This window comes from Catharus ustulatus, chromosome 4, assembly GCF_009819885.2.
Source record: "Catharus ustulatus isolate bCatUst1 chromosome 4, bCatUst1.pri.v2, whole genome shotgun sequence".
Taxonomy (NCBI): domain Eukaryota; kingdom Metazoa; phylum Chordata; class Aves; order Passeriformes; family Turdidae; genus Catharus; species Catharus ustulatus.
This window is the reverse complement of record NC_046224.1, coordinates 6393818-6416563: the sequence shown is the minus strand read 5'-3', so window position 1 is coordinate 6416563 and position 22746 is coordinate 6393818. Positions and strand designations below refer to the sequence as shown.

Sequence of the window (22746 nt, the reverse complement as noted above, 5' to 3'; positions counted from 1 at the left end):
AATTACTGAAGAAATACTCATGTTTACTTCTTTCTTCCCTTCTTCCTCTTGCAGATGGCTACAGCAGAACGTAATTGGCAACATCACCTTGATGTTAGGCTATAAAAAGAGACGTTGTATTAAAACACTTCTAGCAGATGGGACAACTAAATTGAAATCACAGAAGTAGAAAGGGTTGCGGTATTTCAGTGTGAGAGGGAGAAACCTGAGAGAAAAATTCAGTTTGATACTATTTTTTCTATGAAATGCAAGAGGAAGCACATATTTGGTCACTGCACTGCTCAGGCCTATGAGATATGTAAATGTTGGGCCAGCCAAGGGTAACTGTGTTTAAATTCTGTGGCAGTAAATGATGCTTGGGAAGTGCAGGCAGTGCTGTGGTGGTACCTTGTGTTTCAGACCTAGACTTGACAAGAAATGAGCAGTGTTTTTTTGGTTTGTTTCTCTGGGCTTGGGCTAAGTTGATTAGTTGCAAGATGGAGAAAATAGAGTAAAGGTCCCACATTAAGTAGTTGGGGTGTTTCCTCTTTACCTTTGATGATAGTAGGAAAAAAGTACTCAAATCAAATGGATTCCGTTGAGGCATCTACTGAAATATGGGAAACTTTCTTCAATCCCTTGGTTTTTCTGTTTGTGGTAGCATCTTTGTGAGGAAGACTGAGAGTTTTGCCTCTTATGGGAGGTTCCAGAGTTATATGAATTTCTTATTTTATTTCTTTGTATAATACTGTTGTAATCCAGGTTGAGTATTTTAACTGATAAATGCTGGATTAGAAGTAAAAGTTTCTCTGGACTTCTATACCTATCCTTGAATTACTTCATTTTTTAAAGGAGACTAGCCAGAGCCAAGTTAATAAAAAATTAATGAGCTCTTCAGGGAGCTGCAAGCAGAGAGTTACATCTTTCTTTCTTTTTTCCTTTGTTTTTTTTGTCATTAAATATGAAATTCTGCCCACAGCAGTCAAGATAATGTATTATAGTCTGTAGCTCATCAGTACAGGTACACAGCTTCAATTCACAATTTATTGTGGCAGAGTTTCTACCAGTGTGACAGAATTTAACTGTATTTGTGACAGAATTTAACTGTATTTCAACAGTTCTCAACAATTCTTCTGACATTATTTGTGCTGAAGTTTCAGCTGTGGTTTCACAAATAAAGAATGCTGGCAGAAATGACTCCTGCCTTGCTCTGCTGCTGACTTGGGCTCTTCATCCCAGTTGAAATCCCCACAGTGCTTCACCTGTGATGCAGTGTTTGGAGTGGGACCTGTGCTTTTCATTCTTGCTGAGCCACTCTGCCCCTGATCAGTTTGACTAATCCACCTGGTGCAGTTCCACAGAGGTGCTTGGGAGTCCAAGGAGGAGCCAGCAGTGGGATGTGAGTGAATCCATGGGGACAGCCTTCCTTCAGTGATGCTAATGGGAAATGCTGGTGGGACTTCCTTCTGCTGGAGTGCAAGGAATTCACCTCAGGGTGACAGCTGGACACACAGTGACTAATCCAGGGTGTTTTTACCTAATATACTCTATTTCTGTGGCTGGCATTTGCTTTGTCTCACTTTAAATAGTAGTAACTTTCATGGGTTGCACATACATTGTGGCTTTTCTATTCCATTTCTTATCCTGACATTTTATTACCTTTTTACTTAATTTGGAATTTTATTCTTCTCCTTTGTGTGATGCCAGCTGCAGTGATTAAGAAAGGTCCTGGTGCTGCTTCACCATATGTAGCTGTTAATGACTTACTTTAGTGTCTGTGTATTTGGTTATTAGGTAGGTAGCATCATTAAACAAAGTCTGTAGATGTTGTATCTTGGGAATTGGTCTGTGGCATAACAAAATTAATACAGACAGCTAGAATTCATTTAGCTATGGAGGAACTCCAGAGAAAAGGAGCACTACTTATTCTCTGTGCAGTAATGTTAGTCACCTGAAATGAGCTCATTTACAAGCAGGTTAGCACAGCAAAGGCAACTCATCTTCAGCTTTCTACTGTGATTTGTTATTCTAGTACATTTTGGGATTATTTTTGGGAAGGTGTCAGCCTAAACCCATGAACTGTCAAATGTAATGTTCTCAATAATCCTGAAATACGATTTTAGTGTTCTTATTTGTGGCATGTGGGAGCTTAACATAAAATATTCCTATACAAGAAGGCTTGCAAAAGAAGGAAGAGTTGGGAACATTGCAGTAGCGTAATAGGGAAGAGCACAACGGTTTGGCAGTGATGTATCTTCTAGATGGGACAGAAATTCAGGTCTCTGTCCATCAGCACAGCTGTTTTTGGCATCAGTAAAGCTGATCTGACTTGCTTGGTGTGGGGATCTGCAAACCCTGTCCTGGTTTCACTGCAGCAGGGTGAAAAAACCAACTGAAAACAAAGTGCATTTGCCGAGTTCCTTGAAAGAAGATGACAACTAATGATTCATTCAAGTTTTTGCTTTACATTTGGGAAGATTAATGAGTTACAGGTTTTGAGGTCAAGCTGATAGGATGAATATATTTGGCTTTTTGGTTTCAGTGATACTCCAGCTGAGACCAAGATTCTGTGTTGCCTGAGGCATTTGTCCACTGTGTTTGCAGTAGAGCCAAGGTCTCAAGCCTGGATCTGAATGTGGTGAAAAGGTGTTTTTATCTTGTGCCTTTCCTTCTCTACTGGCTCTTGTGCTTCTATCAATATGTGAATTTTACAAGTAAGACCTTTTAGTTTTGGTTTGGAGACCTTTGAGAGAAGGCTGGGAAGTTCTGCCTGAAGGATCAGAAAAACAAGCCTCATTCTAAATCTTGCATTTTCATAGTTCAGGTGAACATATTTTTCTCATCTTGATTTTGGTGGGATGGCAGTTATGCATATGCTGTTTTCAAGCATGTAGAACTTTTTTCTTCTTGCTGACTGTCAAAGGGTAATGCTGATGTTATTTTACATGAGCAGGTGTATTCCTTGAAGAAAAACTTGTGCTTGTTGAGATGTACACACTTCAAGCAATTATGGATCATCTGATTATTTTTTTAAAATGTGTTAAGTTCTTAAGTTTTCAGTATTTTACCCTCATGCTTATGGAATTTGGAATCCAATCTTAATTATGAATGCTGATGTCCATGTTTGTTAATGGGGAAGCTGAAGAACTTATTTAAAAAGCCTGACAAGGTGACAGGTTTTTTGTTAAATTGCAGTGGATACTACTAAGCAGTGGTGCAGAGATAAATGCCAATATGTTTGCCTGTTTGTTTTCAATAACTTAAAATGTGATGAATATTTCAAAGTGACAGGGTCCCAGCTGGACGTTTTCTACAGAAGATAATTATAGCAGTTGGATGGCTTAGGCAGTGCTTTGGTGTATATTGACATTCACAACTTCCCTGGACATCTTATCTGGCTTCTTCAAAGTATTTTTGTCCTGTTGAGCTTCTAGATCTTTTGGTATAGCTTGTAACTATAACTTCTCCAATCAGCTATCAAAGCAAATTTTTTTTAGTTAATCCTAACAGCAAATAAAAATATTGGTTTTTCAGTGGATTCCACTATTTCATCCTTTTCTTTGCAAATCCAAGTAGTTTATTCTAAACGAAATTATCTGTCAGCATTGGTGTTAAACTATCCATAAAAATGTTAATTTGAACTGAATTTCCAGATCAAACAGAAAACTTAATTCATGTCAGTTAATTAAATTCTTGGTGGAAATGAGAAAATAAGTACACAGATGCCTGAGACTGCTGCTGTCTCCTTGCTAATAAAGCAGCTAACGAAGCATTTTTAGCAGTACCTGAAGGATGCAGGTCCTTGGTGAAAATAATTTCCTCAAGGAACATATTCTGCTCCATTCTGCTTCATGTCCCAGGTGATGCAGGCTTTTTCCCCTACTGTTATTTTCTGTAGCACACAAACAAATAAAAGGAAATAGATGTGCAGGCACTTCATTGCACACTCTTCTCTCTAGGAGAAAAGCACAACCTCTGTGTCAGGTGTCACGGTCACCTAACTCTGCAACTCAAGCCTGGGTAAAAATCTTTGGACCTGCCACAAGGGCTCCATGTGTGCAAGTGGGCTTTGGTGTAAAATGAGTCTGGGCTGACCGGCCACAGCTCCCAGGAGCAGATTGTGTCCATGTGGAGAAGCTCATGGATATTCAGCTTGTGGACTTCAGATACTCCTGTTTGCCCAATACCACTGCTGGGTTGAAGGTGTGCTCTGCTGCCACTGGGAACAACCCAAGTGCACACTTCAGATGGAACTGGTGGTTTGAGCAGTAACTGCAAGGTAGGAGTTCCCTGTTCCTTTAGTCTCAGAGTGTTCTGAAGACCTTGGGGCTTTGTAGCTTTTAAGCCAGGTAGCACCATGATGCACATGGTGAAACTTTACATCTTTGTGGAGTGAAAGTTGTGAGCTGCAATTGATATTTTTCCCTCCCTACCCACTGCGTGTGTGGTAGTTGGTTTTGTTATTTGTTTGGTGTGTTGTTTTTTCTTGGTTTAACAGTAATTTTTTGTCTGGCGCGGTTGTGCTTTCTGAACAACACATTATCACAATCTGGATGTTCCAATCCTATGGAACATTAGCCACAGGACTATTATAGTCTAATGCAGGTATTAATGAAATCTAAGTGGAATTAGGAAAAGCAGTCTCCTTATTTCCCTATGATTTAATTAATCTTCATCATTGAAAAATAGATTTCTATTAAAGGATCTAAAAATCAAATGTCTTTTTCTTAATGTTCATGTTATAGTGGTGTAAGTGATGGCTGCACCCTCCCTTCCTTGCATCACTGCAGGCACCAGTTATATCTGAATGTGATGTGTTCAAATGTAACCTTCCTGCCTATTGTTTTTCCAAAATCAAATAGCAAAGTCCTGTAAATTTTGTGGGCAAATCAGACTGACACTTTCTGCATTTATCGACTGACAAATATTTTATTCACTGGAAACTGAAGGGGAAATTGGTTGTTTTTTTCTTTTCCTTGTTTTAAGACGAGACATTTTTCTTTTGAGATATACCTAATACACCAAGCAAGGTGATTATGTAAGCATTTGGAGAGGAGCTGAGTGTGAACAGGCAAGTTTCACCATATCACTACGTGCTAATTGTCCCCCGAAGTATTTTGACTACGGGGCACTCCAAGCCCTTTTTTTGTCTCCACTTAGTCAGAAGTATCTTACAGAGGTTAAGGCTGAGTTTCAGGCTTATTTTTTTAGAAATAAATCCTTCAAAGTTTTAATTAATAATTTTGGTTTACTGATTCCTGTCACACTTAGAATGAAAATGACACTTTTGTTACTAAACCTCATTTTTGAGTGGGAAATAGCAGGAGTCTGAAGGACATGGTTGTAATATAGTTCACAGGTCTCAACTGGAATGTGAGAAGTTGCCTTGATCTGAGATTTCCTCTTGCTGATAGAAAAGGAAATACTGTTTGTGCTAATGAAGGGACTTTGGTAACTTGAATATGCTGTGATCTCTCCTAGAGAAATATTTTCTGTTTCATTTAAAGTCACATTGTTTGGATTGGTGGAACAATTCTTCATCACTTTCAAGAGTTGGGTGTTCCTGGGTTGCTTCCAGGGCTCCCCAGTGTGCAGTATACTGCTGATTTCAGACATTGCACTTGCTGTGTGATGTATAAATGGCTGCACCATTGCTCTGTGTCCTAATTTTTCTCCTTCTATAAAGAAAAAAACCTGACTAATCCTTTCCTTTTTCTGATGACAGCTGTACATTGAAAAGACTTTTAGATGTTTGGAAAAATTTCCCTATCTATGCTGCAGCTGCATCAAGTCTTGAAGCCACCATGTCACATCACTGGGTAAAAGAAAATGTTGTGTTCACAGACTCTAGTGTGGATCACACATTGCACAAATCAAAGATATGTTTTTGTCAATTCTGTGCCGTGAATTAGTACCCTGGCTCGGTTTTGAAATATGTGGGATGAATGCTAGTCTGGAGCTTGCCAAATCTATAGATGAAAAAGCAAATAAGCTACACAGACTCCAGTTCCCACTACTGTTTAGTTTATAGGCATTGGAATGACCTTCTAATCTGTGCAGTGATAATTGCCTGTTTTACATAATATGTAAAGCTTTGCAGAGGAGTGTTTGTAGTGATGGAACATGTATTAAAAATCATTGTCTGGCAACTAATAAGAATGTAAAGCCTTTCTATAAATAGTGCAGATAAGCTCTAAAAGGAGGAATGAGCAAATATACTTAGGCAAATCAAAGGACAACTGTGCTGGGGCCCAGGCTGGGCATTTAACATATCAGTAGCTCATGAACTGTGTCCATGCTGGCATTGGAGGCAGAGATGGAGAGAGGAGAGCTGGGAGTTTAACATTCCTCTGTGTTTCAGCAGTTCTTTCCAGGCTGGATCAAACCTTGGCCTATCCCTTGGGTAGAACATGACTTGGAGGTAGGAGTGCATCTCCCAGATAGTTGAACCTGGAAGGAATCCAGCTTTGCATACTTCCAAGTCTCTTCCCAGCACAAAGTGGAGAACAGTAAATAAAGATGATGTGGAGCTTTGCTCCAAAGCACTCTTCCAATTTAGACTAAAATGCTATTTATAGAATTGCGTGGAACATCAGCAGTCTTTTATCCTAGATTTATGATCTTGGCATTGGTTAGAATAGCCTAATGAAGTTTTTCTTGGAAATAAGTGGAACTTCTGGTAGGCTTGATATTTCAGGGGCAGAAAAGGGATCAAGAGATTATGCACTAAAGCATTGAAGACTGACATTTATGACTTGGGCTTTTATACGGTCTCCATCTTGAGATTAAGTGCTAACTTAATGGCAGAGTTTCTATTTGGCCACTTTTGGTAAGGTTTTGGTACCTGGGGCTGTAGAGGTGGCCCAGAAGTGTGAAAAGAGGCCAGGGTGTGCCCCTGGGTTGGACAAAGCCAGACATAGCTTGTTCCAAAACAGGCCCATCCTTGGCCAAAGCTGAGCTCATCAGTGAAACTGGTGACACCTCTGAGATAAGATAGTGTTGAAATGCTAAAAACCACAGTGCAGCAGTTGTGAGAGGAGAGAGAGAAAAAAATATTTGGGAATCAGCTGTGTAGACCTCAAGGTCAGTGGAGGAGCAGGAGGAATAAGCACCAGAGCAGAGAGTCACTGGCAGCTCTGGAGAAGACCATGGTGGGGCAGCCCATGGAGGGAGCAGAGATCCACCTGCAGCCCCTGCAGAGCCCATGCTGAAGCAGGCTCCTGGCAGAAAGGATGGCCCTGGAAGAGGAGCCCACACCAGGAACAGGTTTTCTGGCAGGAACAGCAGCTCGTGGGAAAGGGCCCTGCTGGAACAGTTTCCAGGGATGTATCCCTTTGGAGGGACCCTGTGCTGGAGCATGGGAAGTGTCAGGATTAAGGAGCAGCAAAACTCAAGTGTTATGGGCTGACCTATACTATTTTTAATTGCCACAAATTAGTTTTCCCAAGCCAAGTAGGTTTTTCTCATGAGTGTAATTGGTGAGTGACCTCCCTGTTTCTCTTGATCCATGAGCTTTTTCTTCTTTTCTTCTCCCCCAGTCGAGTAGGACGAGTGAGAGCAGGTCGGTGGGCACATGGCAGCCAGCCAAGGGTCAACCCACTGCAGCAAAGCTGAGATGTGGACAGACTTAAACTTTGCAGGCCTCTGTTCCTGTGAGTTCTCCCCAGCCCAGGTTCTCTGAAGCTGCCAGTGAGGGCAGCAGGAGCAAATTCAGCAGTTGGGCTTTGCTGTCATGGGTTGCAGTGCACTCACATGATTCTGTTTACCAGCTCTGCCCAGAGCAGTAACTTCCAGCAGAGTGGGAGACAAAGAGCAGTGATGTGGTCAACAAGCCCTGTAAATCCAGGACTGGATGTCTGAGTGATGTCCTCCTGCCTTTCCCTTTATGCTCTCTTAATGTACTCCTAGGTAAAATCTGTCTGTGTTTAAAAAAAATGTTAATAAGCTTCATAAGCTACTGGTGTGTAATAGTTGGTTTTGAAACAGTATTTACTGGTATGCCAGCAGACATTTTTGAGCAATTTTGGCTGGTAAGTGTAAGAAATTCTAAAGTCATTGCTGCCATTAGGAACAAATTATCCCTTGCATCCTAGCTGTGATATAATTTCATAATATGAGAAGCTTGGAGAAGAGATAATCAAATTAGGGCTAATGAGAATACATTTGAACATGAGGTGGTTGCAGGGGGCAGGTGGACAAGAGAACACAACATTTATTTGATAGATCTGAATCATTCCTGCTACTGTCAGATTGCTATTTAATAGTGTGGTCTGGGCTTTGTTTATTTGACTAAGCTGCCTTGGCAATTTCTGATTCCTTTTTAATTTAAAACATCTGCTCTGCAGTATTTTTTATTTTTCCTCTCAAACCTATTTTTACCTGCCTTTTATCTGTCATGTAGCTTTCATCAGCTGAGTTCATAGATTTCTGATTAGTGGGAAAATCTTTGTTTCCAATTAAAAACAAAAAAACCCACCCTAAACAACTTAGAGCTTCATATTGGGGAATAATTAATTTTGATAAAAAGACATTAAAAATGACTCTAATGTGAAATCTATTGCAGCTCTTTTATAATTTTAAATTTTTTTTTCTTCCACAATTAAAAAATACTCTGCAGATGAGCTTGTTTCCCAAGCTCTTTTTTTTTTTCTTTCATTCTGAGTGAAATGTGAAAAGTCCTTCTATTGAAATTTGGGCTAAATCCTACAGTCCCATGTGAAAGGCTGTAAGTATTTGGTATTCTATTTATATGAGCTAAGAAGCTTGAACTTAAAATACTGATGGCTAAATGATGTTTCAGGGAACTGTCTGATATTGGAGTAGTAATGACGTACCAGTTTCACTGAGGAATAGTTACCTCTGGGATGTAAAAATAAGAAATTTGCCTTGCTTGCCCTGAAGTGGCCACAAAGCAGATGTATCTGATAGTCACATTGTGTCAGTGGCTTATAAATATGGCAGTTCCCTGTGTCATATCCTTATAGCCTTAAAACTTGGAGCTATCTAAAAGGTGCTTATAAAATTTTAAAAAATAAGTTAATTTATACCTTATTTATGTTCTTTTTTGTGCTGGTAAATCTCAGTTGTGTGTTGGAGAAAACTCTGCTTTTCAAAGTTATTTACAGTTCATAGACCCTTCACACTAACTTGTGCCATAGCCTATTCTTCTCCAATTTTTTCTATTTCTTCTTCTTATTATTAAGAATGTGCAGTTGTTTGGCATCTGTATTTTGCCTCCATGAGTCTTCCTCCAGGCTTTTGGTTTTTAAATTATTTTTTCTTTCATTTCAGCACTGCTTGTGTAAGCAGAGAGATACCAAATAGTGCTGATGTAGTATACAGGTTTGAAGGAGGAAAACAGGTGCAAGATGGTGGGAAAATTGTACTCAGATTTGATGGAATGTTGTAATCCCATACCCCTTCCTGTGATGACCTCTGCATACTTTTAACTTGACAGCAAATTATATTCCAGCAATTTGGTACATCATCCTCTTAAAGTGTCATTCCTTACCTAAAACATCACACTTCCTTCCCCCTGCTTTCTGTATCCTCCTTTCTTATTGTTTGCATTTGTACTGTCATTAGGTGGGACTTGTAAATTCTCACTACCGTGCTTCTCAAGTCTCAGAAGGTGTTACATTACCAGAAGACAGTGGCACAGGTCACTGCCCCGCTGTGGGCTTGTGTTAGGGTAAAGGTTGCAGTGTCCCAGCAGAGCAGCAGTGCTCAGGCTGTGCTTCCATCAGCCCTGGAGCTCTGAGTGCTGCAGCCTTCACCTGCATCCACAGCAGCTGAATAGATCTGGACCTCTCAAACAGGAGGAGAGCCTCTCATTTTATTCCCACCAAAGATATTTTATTTAATAAAGCCTGATTAGCTGAGTTTCAAATTCATGGGTTTGTCTTGTGCCTTTGCTTAAAATCCTGTTTATCTGTGAAAAAGTGACTTAGTCTTTGTTGAAGCTGGTGATTCAGTGCAACACCACCTGGGCTCAATAGCACCTGAATAATAATGGCTGTTTGGAATATTGTTTTAATTGAGAGGGAACTTCCCCAGGGTGTGCAGCTGACTCATTTTTCAGAGAAACCTGTCATCACTGTCTGAGGTGGCCTGACTGTTACCCTGGGATTAAGCAGCCTCTTGTACCTCAGATACAAAGCACTCTCTGATGCTTTTGTTTTTCTGCATTTATAGCACATGTTATCATAATAATGTGAACCACTGGTTCCTGTTGTCAATGCTTAGGTTTTGTGTGCTCTTCCAAAACAGTGGGTGGTGGCAAATTAGAGTATGTATGAGTAATTTTATAGTGTTTCATAGTACACCCCTGGATTTTCCTTTGCCAGGGAATAAACTGAGCTAGAGAAGGAGACAGTGTAGACATTCTGCTCACTATTTAAGTGGAGTAAAGTTTATACTGATGACTAATGTACCCTAAAAGCTGTTGTCCTTAGTATGGATTATAGTAAAACAAATTTAAGTTGAAAATTATATTTCTTCTTTTTTCCCAGCTTTAAGGGAGACTGAGTTGTTTGTAAATTCTTCCAAAAACTTGCTGTCATAACAAGAAGTTTGTTGTTAAATTTAACACTTTCAGAAAACTCTAAAACAGGAAAAATATTTGGTATTTTTCGTTCACTTTCAGAGTTGAGTGATAGCAGATGACAGCTGTACGTCTGCTGAAGAGGGAAGAATTGATGAGAGGCTGTTGGATTTTTCATCCAGTTTGAAGCCCTTGGAGTGACAGCTCCTTATCCTTCCAAAATGTTGTAATTGAAAGAACATTCGTTATGTTCATCCTCTTCATTTCCCACCTGATTGCTAGGCCTTTCAGGAATATGTTTGCAGAGATGGTTTTGGTTTACTGCATTACAGTTCTTGCTTCAAGTAGAGACTTTGGCTTTGTTTGTAGTAATATCAGAAATGCAAAGTTGTCATTTTAACATGTACTGAAGAAATGTCTTCAGTGGTATGAGGGAACCACAATTCATAACCAAAAAATATTTTTCCATTGCAAATAACTTTGAGTTTAACTTCACTGATGAGAATTTCGCTGATGAATTTGCTGAATTGCCGTGTGAGGTTGGTGGATTTCAGAATGAGTGTTGCCCCTCATGGGAAGGTTTCCTGCCTGACCACTGTGTCTACCTCTCCAAGTCAAGAAAATTATTTGAAGGCCATATAGGCTCATGTAGAGCTTTGACCTCTAAGTTTTGTCTCTGCAGCTGGTTTTAGTTGGAGCTCGAAGCTTTTGTCTGGTGAAGGTTGGGTTGTTTGGTTCATGCCTGGGTAACCAGTCAGCCCTGTTGCTCCTGGTCTGTCTGAGCTGCACAAATGAGAACTTGAACCCTCCCCAGAGTGCTGAATATCTTAATTGCATGTCTACAGGCACAGCAGACAGTGGGTGGATGTGTGTTTAAATCCCAGCTGGTGCTGTTCCTCCTTCTCTCTGGTGGAGAGAACAGCTCATGCCTGCCCCAGGGGAGGGTTCTGCAGTGGGTCTGCTTTTCCCAGGGAACAGGATCTTGTTTGCCAGGTGCAGCTCCACAGGCTCAACCAAGTTGTGACTCTCTACCTGTGGATTTTGATTCTGTGGGGAATATGACATTCACAGAGGTTGAGAGAGATCTGTTGGGAATGAAATAGGTTATATGGGCTGGACAAGAATCCATAAAAGGCTTTATTTGTGTATTGTCTTAGAGCTAATGCTTGTAATTTGGAATAGGGATTTCCAAATTACTGCATTGGTGTTTGCATTAGATGAAGTAGGCTTTCTCAGTTTACTGAGTTTGAAACTGCTTTTTAAAGTTTCAGCTGATTTTCTGCTGAGATATAAGAATCTGTGACAAATAGCCAGAGTTTTCTGGGTTATGGGTGGTTTTGTTTGGCTTTTTTCTTTAACAGAGTGTAGTGGTTTTAAAGCAGATCATTATTAGGTTCAGTGCATTATTGACTTCAGCATAAACAAATGGATTTTTTTCTTGATGCTTGTGTATAAGGCTTAGACTAGAGTTAACATGTTTGTTTTGCAGTAGGAACTTGTTAAGGTGTTCACAGCATGTGTTTGTAGTTTTTCATTTTGCATTGGTACTGGAATGAAAGTACTGATTTTGAGAGGAGCACTGAAAACTTGGTGGTGGGTTTGTGTTCCTGAAGTACCTCAGTGCTTATCTTCTTCTAAGCCAATAAAAAGAAATTGTCTGTTCATGCACTGATGATTAAAGTTATTCTTTCTCTGCAACAGCAGTATAAATTAATAATTGTCATCTTATACCAACACTGGATATTTGTAAAATATTTTCAGAGTATCCAAAGAATGAGCCAGATAGTGCCTCTTGCTGTGATCTCTTACTTGAAAGAGATTTATAACCTCTTTGGAAAATTCTGTTCTGATCCTGTACTGTCCTTTAAAATCAAAGATTCAAATAAATGCCTTTTCATTTTTGTTTTGTGGTCTTTTTCAACTACAACTTTGTGCCTGCCTCTCAGTGGTGCTGACATCTCAGTGTTGTCTGTATTTAACTGGAGTCAAAGTTTGGGGAAAAAGACTAAGACCTTTTTTGGCACACACTCCTAAGTTTTTGGGATAGGTTACACCTAAAATCTAATTTGGTGCTTCCTCTAGCAAAAAATAAATAATTAAAAAAAAAAAAAAAGGTGATGGATATAATGTAGGCAGAAGGCTTTTATTTACTGGTACAGTGTTCTGTAGATGCACAGCCAGAAAGTTTGTGATCTTTTTTTCTCCTCCCTTTCTCTCCGCCTTTGGTTTTTTTGTCCAAACTCTGTTTTATATTGACAAAGGTTTTAACCAATGCAAACTAGGCAGAGGCAAACAAATTCATACTGGTGTTGCTAGTTAGCAGTATGAATGCAGACTGATTGTGATTTGGTGGGTATGGCACTGGGATTTATTGCAGCTGCTCTGCTGGGTTTTCCCTCAGCTTGGGGCTGGGACCAGGCACACAGGACAGCCTTGGAGGCCCTAATTCCTGTTTCACATGGGAAATGCCATGGCTGTTTACTTTGTTTTGTTTACCAGCCCTCAGTCAGTGAAACTGAAAACAACAGAACCTTCTTGTCTACCACTCACTTCCTTTTCTCGTAGCGAAGATGAAGAAACTTCCCCCGTTTCTGCTGCCATTTGACAAACTTGTTTACCTTTCATCTGGTTGTCTCACTCCTCCAGCTTTTCCTATAACTGCTTTATAAACATAAAAAATGTGAATCTACTGCTGCGTGACACTTAAGATGATTTGAAATGTTCAGAGGGGATTTCAGCGTTTTTCTCCTCTCTTAAATGTCGTTTTAGTTTTTAATTAGATGAATGACAGACATTGTAAGTAGGCAGTTATTCAGCTCTGTGCTGTGTAGACATGACTGACACAAGCAGGCAGGTATCTAAATTTGCCTTGATGTCTTTCTGTGGGCTTACTCAAACCTATCACAGAGCCACCAAGAGGAGGTTTAGTGTCACACAAGCTTCTTGGTGTCATTCAGACTTTTCAGAGGATTCCCTTAGAGGATCCTATTTGTACTTAAGGTATTATTACTGCAGTTAAAATGTTTATCTGCTCCAAGATGAATAGCTCAGAGACAGTAATTGAAGAAAGCTGTTCAGCTGTGGTGAACTGAGTTGTAGTGTGTAACTCGGTTTGGGTTTCTTTTGTGAAATGCTTTAAGTATGTGAAGATTAAAGTTGAACAGAGAAGGGCCTTGCAGCTTCTCTCACTGTTCCTGTGGTTTTTGGTGGTTCCTTCAGTGTATCCCAGTGGTAGATGGAGGGATGCCTGAGGTCCATGCTCTGGTGTGGATCACAAGTCTGTCTAGCAGCCTGTAGTAGCTGGTGTAACTCGTGTAACATGCTGTTGCTGGAATAGAGTGAGAAATGTTTTTTTCATCCTGCCACAACTTTCACAATATTTAAGGTTTATTTTCTTGTTGTGTATTGGGCTGAAACTGAATTTAAAGCTTGAAAATGGATGCTGAGGTCTGCCCATGCAGAGGCTGTGCCCACAGAGGCAGAGCAGTAGCTCAGTACCTGGGAGGCTCAAGTTCAGGTGTGAACAGGGAGGTTTTCTCACACTTTTGGGCAAGGATTTATCCCTGTCGCTTCCAGGAGAAGGCATGAAAGTCAACGGCTGGTGGGCCAACAGAGGGCCAGGGAAGTTTGGGCAGTGGCTGTTGAGCTGGGCAGCAGCTCAGTGCCAGCCCTGAGCCTGTGGGCACTGGGCAGGTTCAGGGAGCTGCTGCGTCCCCATGGTGCTGTTCCAGTTCTACTTCTGCCACTTTGTCAGAGCCAGTGTTTTTCTGAGCTGGCTTGGAGCTCTTTAGTCTTGTTAAGTGGCAGAATAGCATCTATTACAAAAACAAACCCTCCTTTTCTTCCCGTTGTAATCAGTTAAATCGGCTGTGTAATTAAATGATGAGCTGGACTGTGGGTATGTCAGTGTATTCAAAGCTCTTCTGTGTAGAAGAACAAATCTCCTCATTTGAACCAGTATAAAATGATAACAACATAGATAAAATTTTGTAACTAGAGACCTGTTGTGTAGCTTCTCTAGCCCTACAGAAGAAATAAAGCAGCTTCCTCAAAAATTAAGAACCACTCTCTTTTAAAAAACTTCACCCAGAGTTGGTATGAGTGTTGTCTTGGTGATGTTTTAAACTGGGAATAGACTTCACATAATTAACACTGAATTTAAAAATATAATTATTGTTTGCTTCATTAATTTTGACTAATGCAGAGAGAAAAATGATTAATCAGGAGACTTACCATAATTAGTGCAGTGTTGCAACTGACTACTTAAATATAATCTGTTAACGTGGGAAGCGTAGTTCTTGTTATGAAACGTTCTACTTTGTGTCAGAATTCAAAGTACTAGAACCATTTTACTCTTTAAATTGATACTGCAAATCTTAGTGCTGTGAAAACATTAATATTCTATCACTAATTATGATGTTCAAAACAGGAAATCTGAAATTATGTTGGAAATAATGTCAATGTTTCAGAGTATTTTTTAACTTTCTTTTGATTTATGTTACTGGTAGATCCTGATATATGGCATTGGGAAAGCGAAGAAGAAATTTATTGCAGAGAACTGCTATGTTCAGTTTTGATGAAAGATGGTTTTGGTTGTGTGTTTAGTAGCCTGTCATGGTTAAAAGAAGAATGAGCAGCGTCAGTATACAGAAGGGATATTTTAGTTCTCAAAAGCCTCTGGGAACTGCAGGCATAATATACTTTTAAAGCACAAGGGATCAAAAGAAAATAAAAAGGCATTTTCAGCTAAATTTGCCTATAAAATCATAACCAGTACCTGAAAAGCCCCTGGTGTAAAAGGATGCCTTGACTGATATTAGGTGGAGGGTAAAATTCCTGAAATATTTCTGCTTTTCATCTGTCAATACTGCTTTTGAGGTCAAGTGTCTGATCTTACCATATAACGCAGCAGATGATTTGCGGCATATTTTATTAAGACATAATTGTAAAGGCTAGGGCTAGTGCTGGGAAAGGTCATGGATTTCAGGGGGAGTGTGGGAGTAATACTCATGAGCTGTAGATGAAACAGATTATATGTTACAGTGGGATCAGTTCTAGCCACAGTAGGGGTTCTAAGAAATGTAGTCTTTTGGTGGAAGACTGTAAAATGATTTGTATGTAGTAGAAAACCTCCTGTATTTTCCATGAAGGCTGTGTCTCTGTTGTTCCATGGCTGCTGGGTTATACCATGTTCCACACACAAGGCTCTCTGTGTCCCCTGAACAGTGGGATGCAGATCTGCTCCCATCACCTCTGGAACAGGTGCTTGGAGGGCTGGCATGGCTGAGCTCAGCAGTGTCTGCACCTCCTCAAAGACAAACGTGTAGGTGAGTGACCTCTTCTTCATAGCCACAGTGCTTCTCTTTTCATAGCACTGAGGAAAGAGAAAATCTGTGATGCCAAGGCCAGATACCAACTACACCCTTGGGAAGAGAAGAACAAAGGATGAGTTAAGCTTAGACATAAGACATTAGCTGGTTGTGGCACAAGTCAGACCAGTCTTTACATACTGGCAAGCCCCAATTATACCCAGCTTGAGTTTTAAAATTTAAGTCTATTAAGAGCTGCCGTAAATGTTTCAGGTTGTGTTGACAGAGGTCTGGGCAGGAGGGTGGCTTGTGTGTTTTTGTCCCCTTTTTCTTTCAAGAAAGGAGCATTGTTCAAAATTGGGCCTTCTCTTTCCAGTGTAGCTTGATGAAAATTGGCAAGCGTGGTTTCTTCTGGCTTTGCAACTGATTGTGTTAACCTTCAGCAAATTAATTATCTTCTGGCTCATGACTGCACACAACACTTTGTAAAATGGAATTACAGCAGAACCCTGCCAGATCTTGTCACTCTGCTTTGTAACCCTTGTGGGAATTTTCATAAGACTCGGTAGAGAGGTGATGACATGAGCATTCCAACGGCAGTTTCCAGCTGGTTAGGTGTAGGCATTGCTGATGGAGTGATCTCATTTTAAGGTGTAGTTATTTACCACACAGAAAAACAAATTGCAAATTAGAACTAATTGAATGGCCAAATTATATTTTATTAGAGTATATTCTTTTTCTGTTTTATTTCTGTTTTATTCTGAGTTTTGTGCTTTCATTGGTTCATTAACTGAAAGTGTAAGGCAATGTTATTAAAAATGATAGGCATATTGCAGTAATTGATTAATATTGGTAGAGTTTCTATAAGCCATTTAATCCATTCTTGCTTAAAAGCAAGAAAGAGTATTTGGTTTAAATTCTATGCAATACATAGACTCCTAAATTCACATTTCATGTTTTTGACACAGGCTTCCTCTGTGGAATATCACTTAGCAGGGCTGCCTTGATTTTCCTACTCTTGCTTTGAATCCTTTGGGGATCACTTTAAAATTGATTTGAGAGGGTTTTTAGCAGCAGTTAATTCTACTAATTTCCAAAGTGACCATTTTCCATTGGTGATTGTGCAGTGTCTCACAGGGGATGTTGCAAAGCTGCAAGAGCTCTACCATAGTGAAACTTGACTTTTTTTTTTTAAATGAGAGTTCAGGCCCATTTCTTCAGGCAGGTTAAATCTTTACTTTCGTACTTCTCACTCATTACTCCTCATGCACTAAAACTACAATAGTGTCTACTCTGAGTGCTGATTATTAAGAGGGGGAGGGTGCATGTGTTTTGCTGTTGCAATGGGCTTTTTTTAGTGCAGAGCATAATGCAATGTATTGATTTTACAAAGAGTTTTACTCTTTTAGATTTTCTTTTCTTTGGAATAGAGAGAAATTTCAGTTAAGCCAGAATCTTACCCTTTCTGTGTGTAAGTCTATTTGACAAACCAGAATGCTAAACTTGAGAGACATGAGGGCAGTATCAGTATAGAGATCTCTAGTATATCTATTATATATATCTGTGTGTGTGTGAGTAATATGGCTTATTGGTGCCTGCGATTAGTGTGTGGTAGAACAGCAGTGATGTTAAAAAGCAAGTTGTTTTCAAGTGGTGAAGGGTGAGAAAGTTAACCTGGGACAAATGCTTGTGTTCTTTGTTGTGTGAGTTCTTTTCATCCCACCACAAATATGCTCACAGATAAGGAAACAGAAAGTAGCTGGTTTCAGTTCGGTGGTTCTGTTACGAGCAAAGTGGAAGATTATTTCTGTGTAGCAAGAGGATTGCTGTTGTGTGTGTCAGCAGTAAGAAAATGCGGCTTTTGCAGGAAATGTGCCTGGTAGTGGACATGGCACTGGCTTAGTCTAAGCTCATACTGATTCCAGAGACTAAACTATTGACACCTGGGCTTGGGTGGGATCCACGAGCAGTAATCAGTGGTGAAGACAAAGGAGCTGCTGCTCATTTGCAGGCGCGGTGCTCTGCCAGACGGTATGGGGAGGAAGGTTAAAACAATAGAAGGAACTGTTCCTTTTTCAGTCTCTGGGGAAAAAAGAATAGTCCAACGTGCTTGATCAGATCTCCTGTTCCTGGCATTTTAACACTTCTCTGAGTGTTAAAACCACAAGAAAAACACAAAAGGGTTGAGGCTGGAAGAGACCTCTGCAAGTTGTCTGGTCCAACCCTGTGCTCAAGCAGGGCTGTGCAGAGCTGGTTGCCCAGGACCATGACAGCTTATGAACATTTCCAAGGATGGACAGAGATTCCACAGCCCCCTGGGTACCCTGTGCTGGTGGCACTGATCATCTTTCAGCTGGTTTCACAAAGTGTCTGGCAGTGTGTGTGCCCTGTATGGAATTGGCTGATTCCTGGCTGCAGGCATCACACAGCAGCAGAACGGCTGTGAGAGAGCGTGTGGGGGCTAAAGTCTGGGCAGGAGAATGACTTCGTGTGTTCCTGATGGGATATTTGGTATGGAGGTCTGGTTTTCAGGGTTTACTCCTGAATTTCTGCACTTTTATCAACAAAAATGTTGTTGCCAACTCCTGACGTCCTAGGTGTTTCAAGTCCCCAAGTTTTTCTTAAACAGTAAAGGAGTTTTGATCAGAAAATGTGTAAAATATCCCTCCTTTAAGAAGGGATGCCAGTTGTGCAAATCTAAACTGTATTTTTAGAGTTACCTAATTTTGTGGTTTCTTAGGTAATAAGCCAGAAAGAGGGTACTTTAAGCCCCATTTCTGTTAAGTCCTTTCAGTAAGATGATTTTCCAGCATTTGGAAAACACCAGTAAGAATTTTTGCCCAAGAGTATAACAGTGATGTGTTACAGGAGCCCTGGCCTCTGAGGCTGTTTGTTCAAATTCTTTTGTTTATTATGAGCTGGAATGCAGGGCTGTGGGCTGGGCTGGAGAACACCAGCGTGGTGCCTTCGTGACACTTGGCATTAACAAATGGCATCTTTGTTCCAGCCTCTGCAGCTCCTGGAGCTGTAGAGAGGCTGTGTCTGGAAAAAGGAGCACGTGTCAAGTGGCTCAGTTGCGTGGAGCAAATGCAGCAAGTGGAGGAGGAGAACTTTTCTCCTGGTCATTTTTGATAAACACTGATTTAGAATATGGTCTAGAAGCAAACAGATTTACTTCATGAAGACTAAAACAGAGCTCTGCAAGGATTGGGAAGAAAATGAAAATGACAGTCTAAAGATTGGTAAAGTGTTATATAAAATTTTATGTACTGGTCTTTGTTTATATGGTACTGTTTCAATTCTCTCTCATTTCAAATTAGTGATAACTGAGTTTTAAATACTTAAGAATATTTAAGGGATATAATGGTGGAAGGGTTTAATGGTGGAAGAAATGTAGCTCAGTTAACTTCTGGAAATATGTATTTCAGAGAAAGTGTTGCTATGCCAAAAGGATTGTTTTTCTAACTAACTAGTTAATTTTATGTTAAAAGTTGTTCTCTCTGTTAAAAGTTCTCCCTGCATGAAGAGAAAGTATAATAAATGACGTTTAATCCTTTTGTTCAGAGCAGGTTTAGTACTGATGTGCAGGTATTTACTAAGATTCTTCCTTTTGAACATCGTGTACCCAAAACAAAATATTATGAAGTGTACGTCATGGCTTTTATTTTGTTGTTGATGGGAATGAACTGGAAGGAAAATAAACAGCCTGAGTATTTAAGGGACTTGCTGCTATGACCAGAGACTTTGTTTATTGCTCTGATATGTGCTTTGAATGTGTAGATGTGTAGCAGCTGGTGGTGGTGCCTCCAGACAGGAATTTGTGCCAGTGCAGCTCTTTGAGCAGTGGGATGTGTAATGTGCAAACAAGCAAGAATTTTAGTAAAGTCATGGGAAACAAATTAACATTTTCAATTCTTCTGGGGTTTTCAGAGTGCTCTGCTGTTGGAGAGACAATGAAGAAATCACTTTTCAGAATCTGGGATAAGGTTACACAGGGTGCTCTGAGTATATTGAGCCTAAGCCCCATGGAGAGAGGCATCACTCCTGAGGGTGCTGGTCCACGGTGGGTAAGCCTGAGCCAGTGTGTGCCCAGGAAGGCCAATGGCATCCTGGCCTGTACCAGAAATGGTGTGGCCAACAGGAGCAGGGCTGTGAATGTCCCTCTGTACTCAACATGAGGCCACACCTCAAATCGTGGGATCAGTTTTGGCCCCCTTGTGACAAGAAGGACATTGAGATGCTGGAGTGTGTCCTGAGAAGGAAATGGAACTATGGAGCACAGGTCCTATGAGTAGTGAGTCAGGGAGCTGGGGGTGTTTGTCCTGGAGAAAAAGAGACTGAAGGGGGAAACTTTTCACTCTCTGCAACTCCCTGACAGGAGGGTGTAGCCAGGTGGGGACTGGGCTCTTCTTGCAGGTAACAAATGACATAATGAGATGAAATGACTTCAAGGTGCATTGGGGTGGTTTAGATTGGATATTACGAAAAATTTCATTCCCAAATGGGTTGTTGGAAATAGGCTGCCTAGGGAAGTGGTGGAGTCACCATCCCTTGAGGTATTTAAAAGCACTTGGGAGCATGGTTTAGTGGTGGGCTGTCTGTGATGAGTTAATGGTTGGACTTGGCAATCTTATAGTCTTTTCCAACCTAAACCTGTGATTCTTCTTAAATTTGTGGCACATCTGTAAGAGGCAATTTATTATACTGCTGCTGCTGCATGAACCCTGTAGTGCATCTTGTACCTACTACTCCTTCTGTGTGAGGAACTCACTGAGGCTGTTGGTGGTACTCATTTCAGAGTACTTCATGAGGGAGCTACTCCATGGTTGTTACCTTTGACAAGTGAGGTACAGCCTAGTAATTTTTAGGCTCTTTCAGAGAGAACAGCACTAGTGAATTTGTGTAACCCCAGAAACCATTCCTGTAAATTGTATGACTACTTTTGTAGGGACTAGAGATGCATGCTCAGTGGATTGCACATGGAGATCACTTTAAAAAAGGCTGTGCCTCACTGGTTTGCAGTTCTGTAGAAGCCATGCAGGATTAGACAATTCAAAATCCAGGTACTTAGTAAACCTTGTAGAGCAGCAGCTTTTCTTCTTGTGGGAAAGACCAGTGTTTTACTGTCTTCTGGTCATTCCTCTCTCAGCAGCAGCTCAGCTCTGTAGGCTGTGATGAAAGCCAGGTGTAACTGTGGGCTCTGTGTTAGTCACCCCAACCAGGAGCAGCTGAGCTGTTCACAGGCTGTTCTGCAGGTTCTTGACTGCTGGAAACAAGGGATGGTGCTGCCAGTTCCCTCTCTTTATCCTGGAAAACTGAGCTACTGCAGGGTCTGCAAGAGGGATCCTCAGTGTTTAGCTCAGTGATTTAAATTAAAACAAAATTACATTATTGTAAATTCTTTTCCCCCTACTTCTCCCTACCCCCACCTTACAATACATGTTTAGGTGAATTATAGACGGTTCTGGGATCAAGATTCTCTGGTGTCTGTAGATGACTACATCTACAGCTACTCTTCCTCCATGTGAAACCAAAGAGAGAAGATGGCATGAAAGCAAAGCAAGAGTAAGACAGGACCTTTTTTTTTTATTTTATCTTTTCAGTTTCATCAGATCATCAAACCATAGCTCTGTTTTTTGCAAAACTTTCTATCCTTGAGAAGTTTTAGTAGAATTCAGAGTCTAATTTTTACATGTTTGTAGACCACAATCTTATTTTTTCTTTACTAGTGTTTATTTTCACTTGGATCTGTTGTTTGCTGTTACATGTCACTTATGGCAGGTAGTTTAGCATTCATTAATAGAGCATAATGTTATATATTTTTAGTTTGCATTATGTCTGTTACTCCTGAGGAGATTCAGGACACTTGGAAATTTTCACAGTGAGAACAGCCATTGGAATAATATTCCAATAATAATTGGAATAATAAGGGCAGTGGTGGATTCCCCAAGACTGGACACTTCTAGGATTCAGCTGAACAGGGTGCTGGACTGTCTTGTCTAGACTGTGCTTTTGCCAGGAAAGCTTGGACTGGATGGTCCTTGAGGTCCCTCCCAACCTGTCCTTCTGTGATTGATGCTGGGCAGGATTTTAGTCTTGTAAGCCTGACTGATTTTGGGGAGACTTGAAAGTGCTTTAGCATGCCATCATGGACAGAATGTATCATCAGGTCATTGCTGATATATTTCCCATTTTTTAGTTCGAATCAATTGACTATATCTTGTCAAACTTATTTGAGATGGCATTGTTTCCTGTATAACCTGTAATGCTAACTTTTAATTAGTAAATTTAATCATACTTGTATCATATCTTTTAACTGCTTTCACTGAACAAAACTGATAAGACTTTAGAATACCAGTTATTTGTTTTCAATTTCATAGTGATGTATTTTTGTGCTGAAGAATTTTTTTATTCCCATATTTAGCTTTTACGTTATCAGGAATCAGTGTGTAATTTCTGAGTTGGAGATATTTACATATTTCCTCTTATAAGAAAAATCATGTTTAATGCTTATCTCCCAAAATAAAACCTCTTGTCCCCATCTCAAGCTGTTTTCAGAGTTTTCAATATTGACAGATTAATGAAATATTGAACTATCTCAGTGCAGCTGGAAGGTTAAGATGATTCTGGCAGAAAGCAAAGAGGATTACTTTAAAGGCAATGAATATGATAATTTACACACTAAAAGTAATTCAATTGTCATGAGACACAGAACATGCCAAACTTTGATTCACACATTGCTTATGCAGAGGAAGGGGATGGTAAGCCATGGTCACGTTTTCAACATAAATCAGGAACTTGCTTTCTGGTGCAAATACAGCTTAGCATTCTTTTAAATAAAAATTTAAACCTTTTTTCAGCTTACACTGTTATTCTTTCTGTATTTTTGAAGATCTATGTCCTTTTGAGCACATT

General features: G+C 40.2%; 1 protein-coding gene across 7 annotated transcripts in view; it reads left to right on the top strand.

Annotated features, from left to right (window-relative positions):
- The window catches only part of USP6NL (USP6 N-terminal like), a 111701-nt gene that overhangs the window by 26234 nt on the left and 62721 nt on the right, over positions 1-22746 (top strand). Inside the window, exon 1 of one of the 7 annotated variants that reach the window (XM_033058085.2) lies at positions 18884-19073. The exons of the other annotated variants lie outside the window; for them this stretch is intronic. Coding sequence (XP_032913976.1) covers positions 19010-19073 — 64 coding nt within the window. The 5' untranslated portion in view covers positions 18884-19009. Of the gene's footprint in view, positions 1-18883; positions 19074-22746 lie in introns of those variants that run through there. 7 annotated transcript variants of the gene reach the window in all.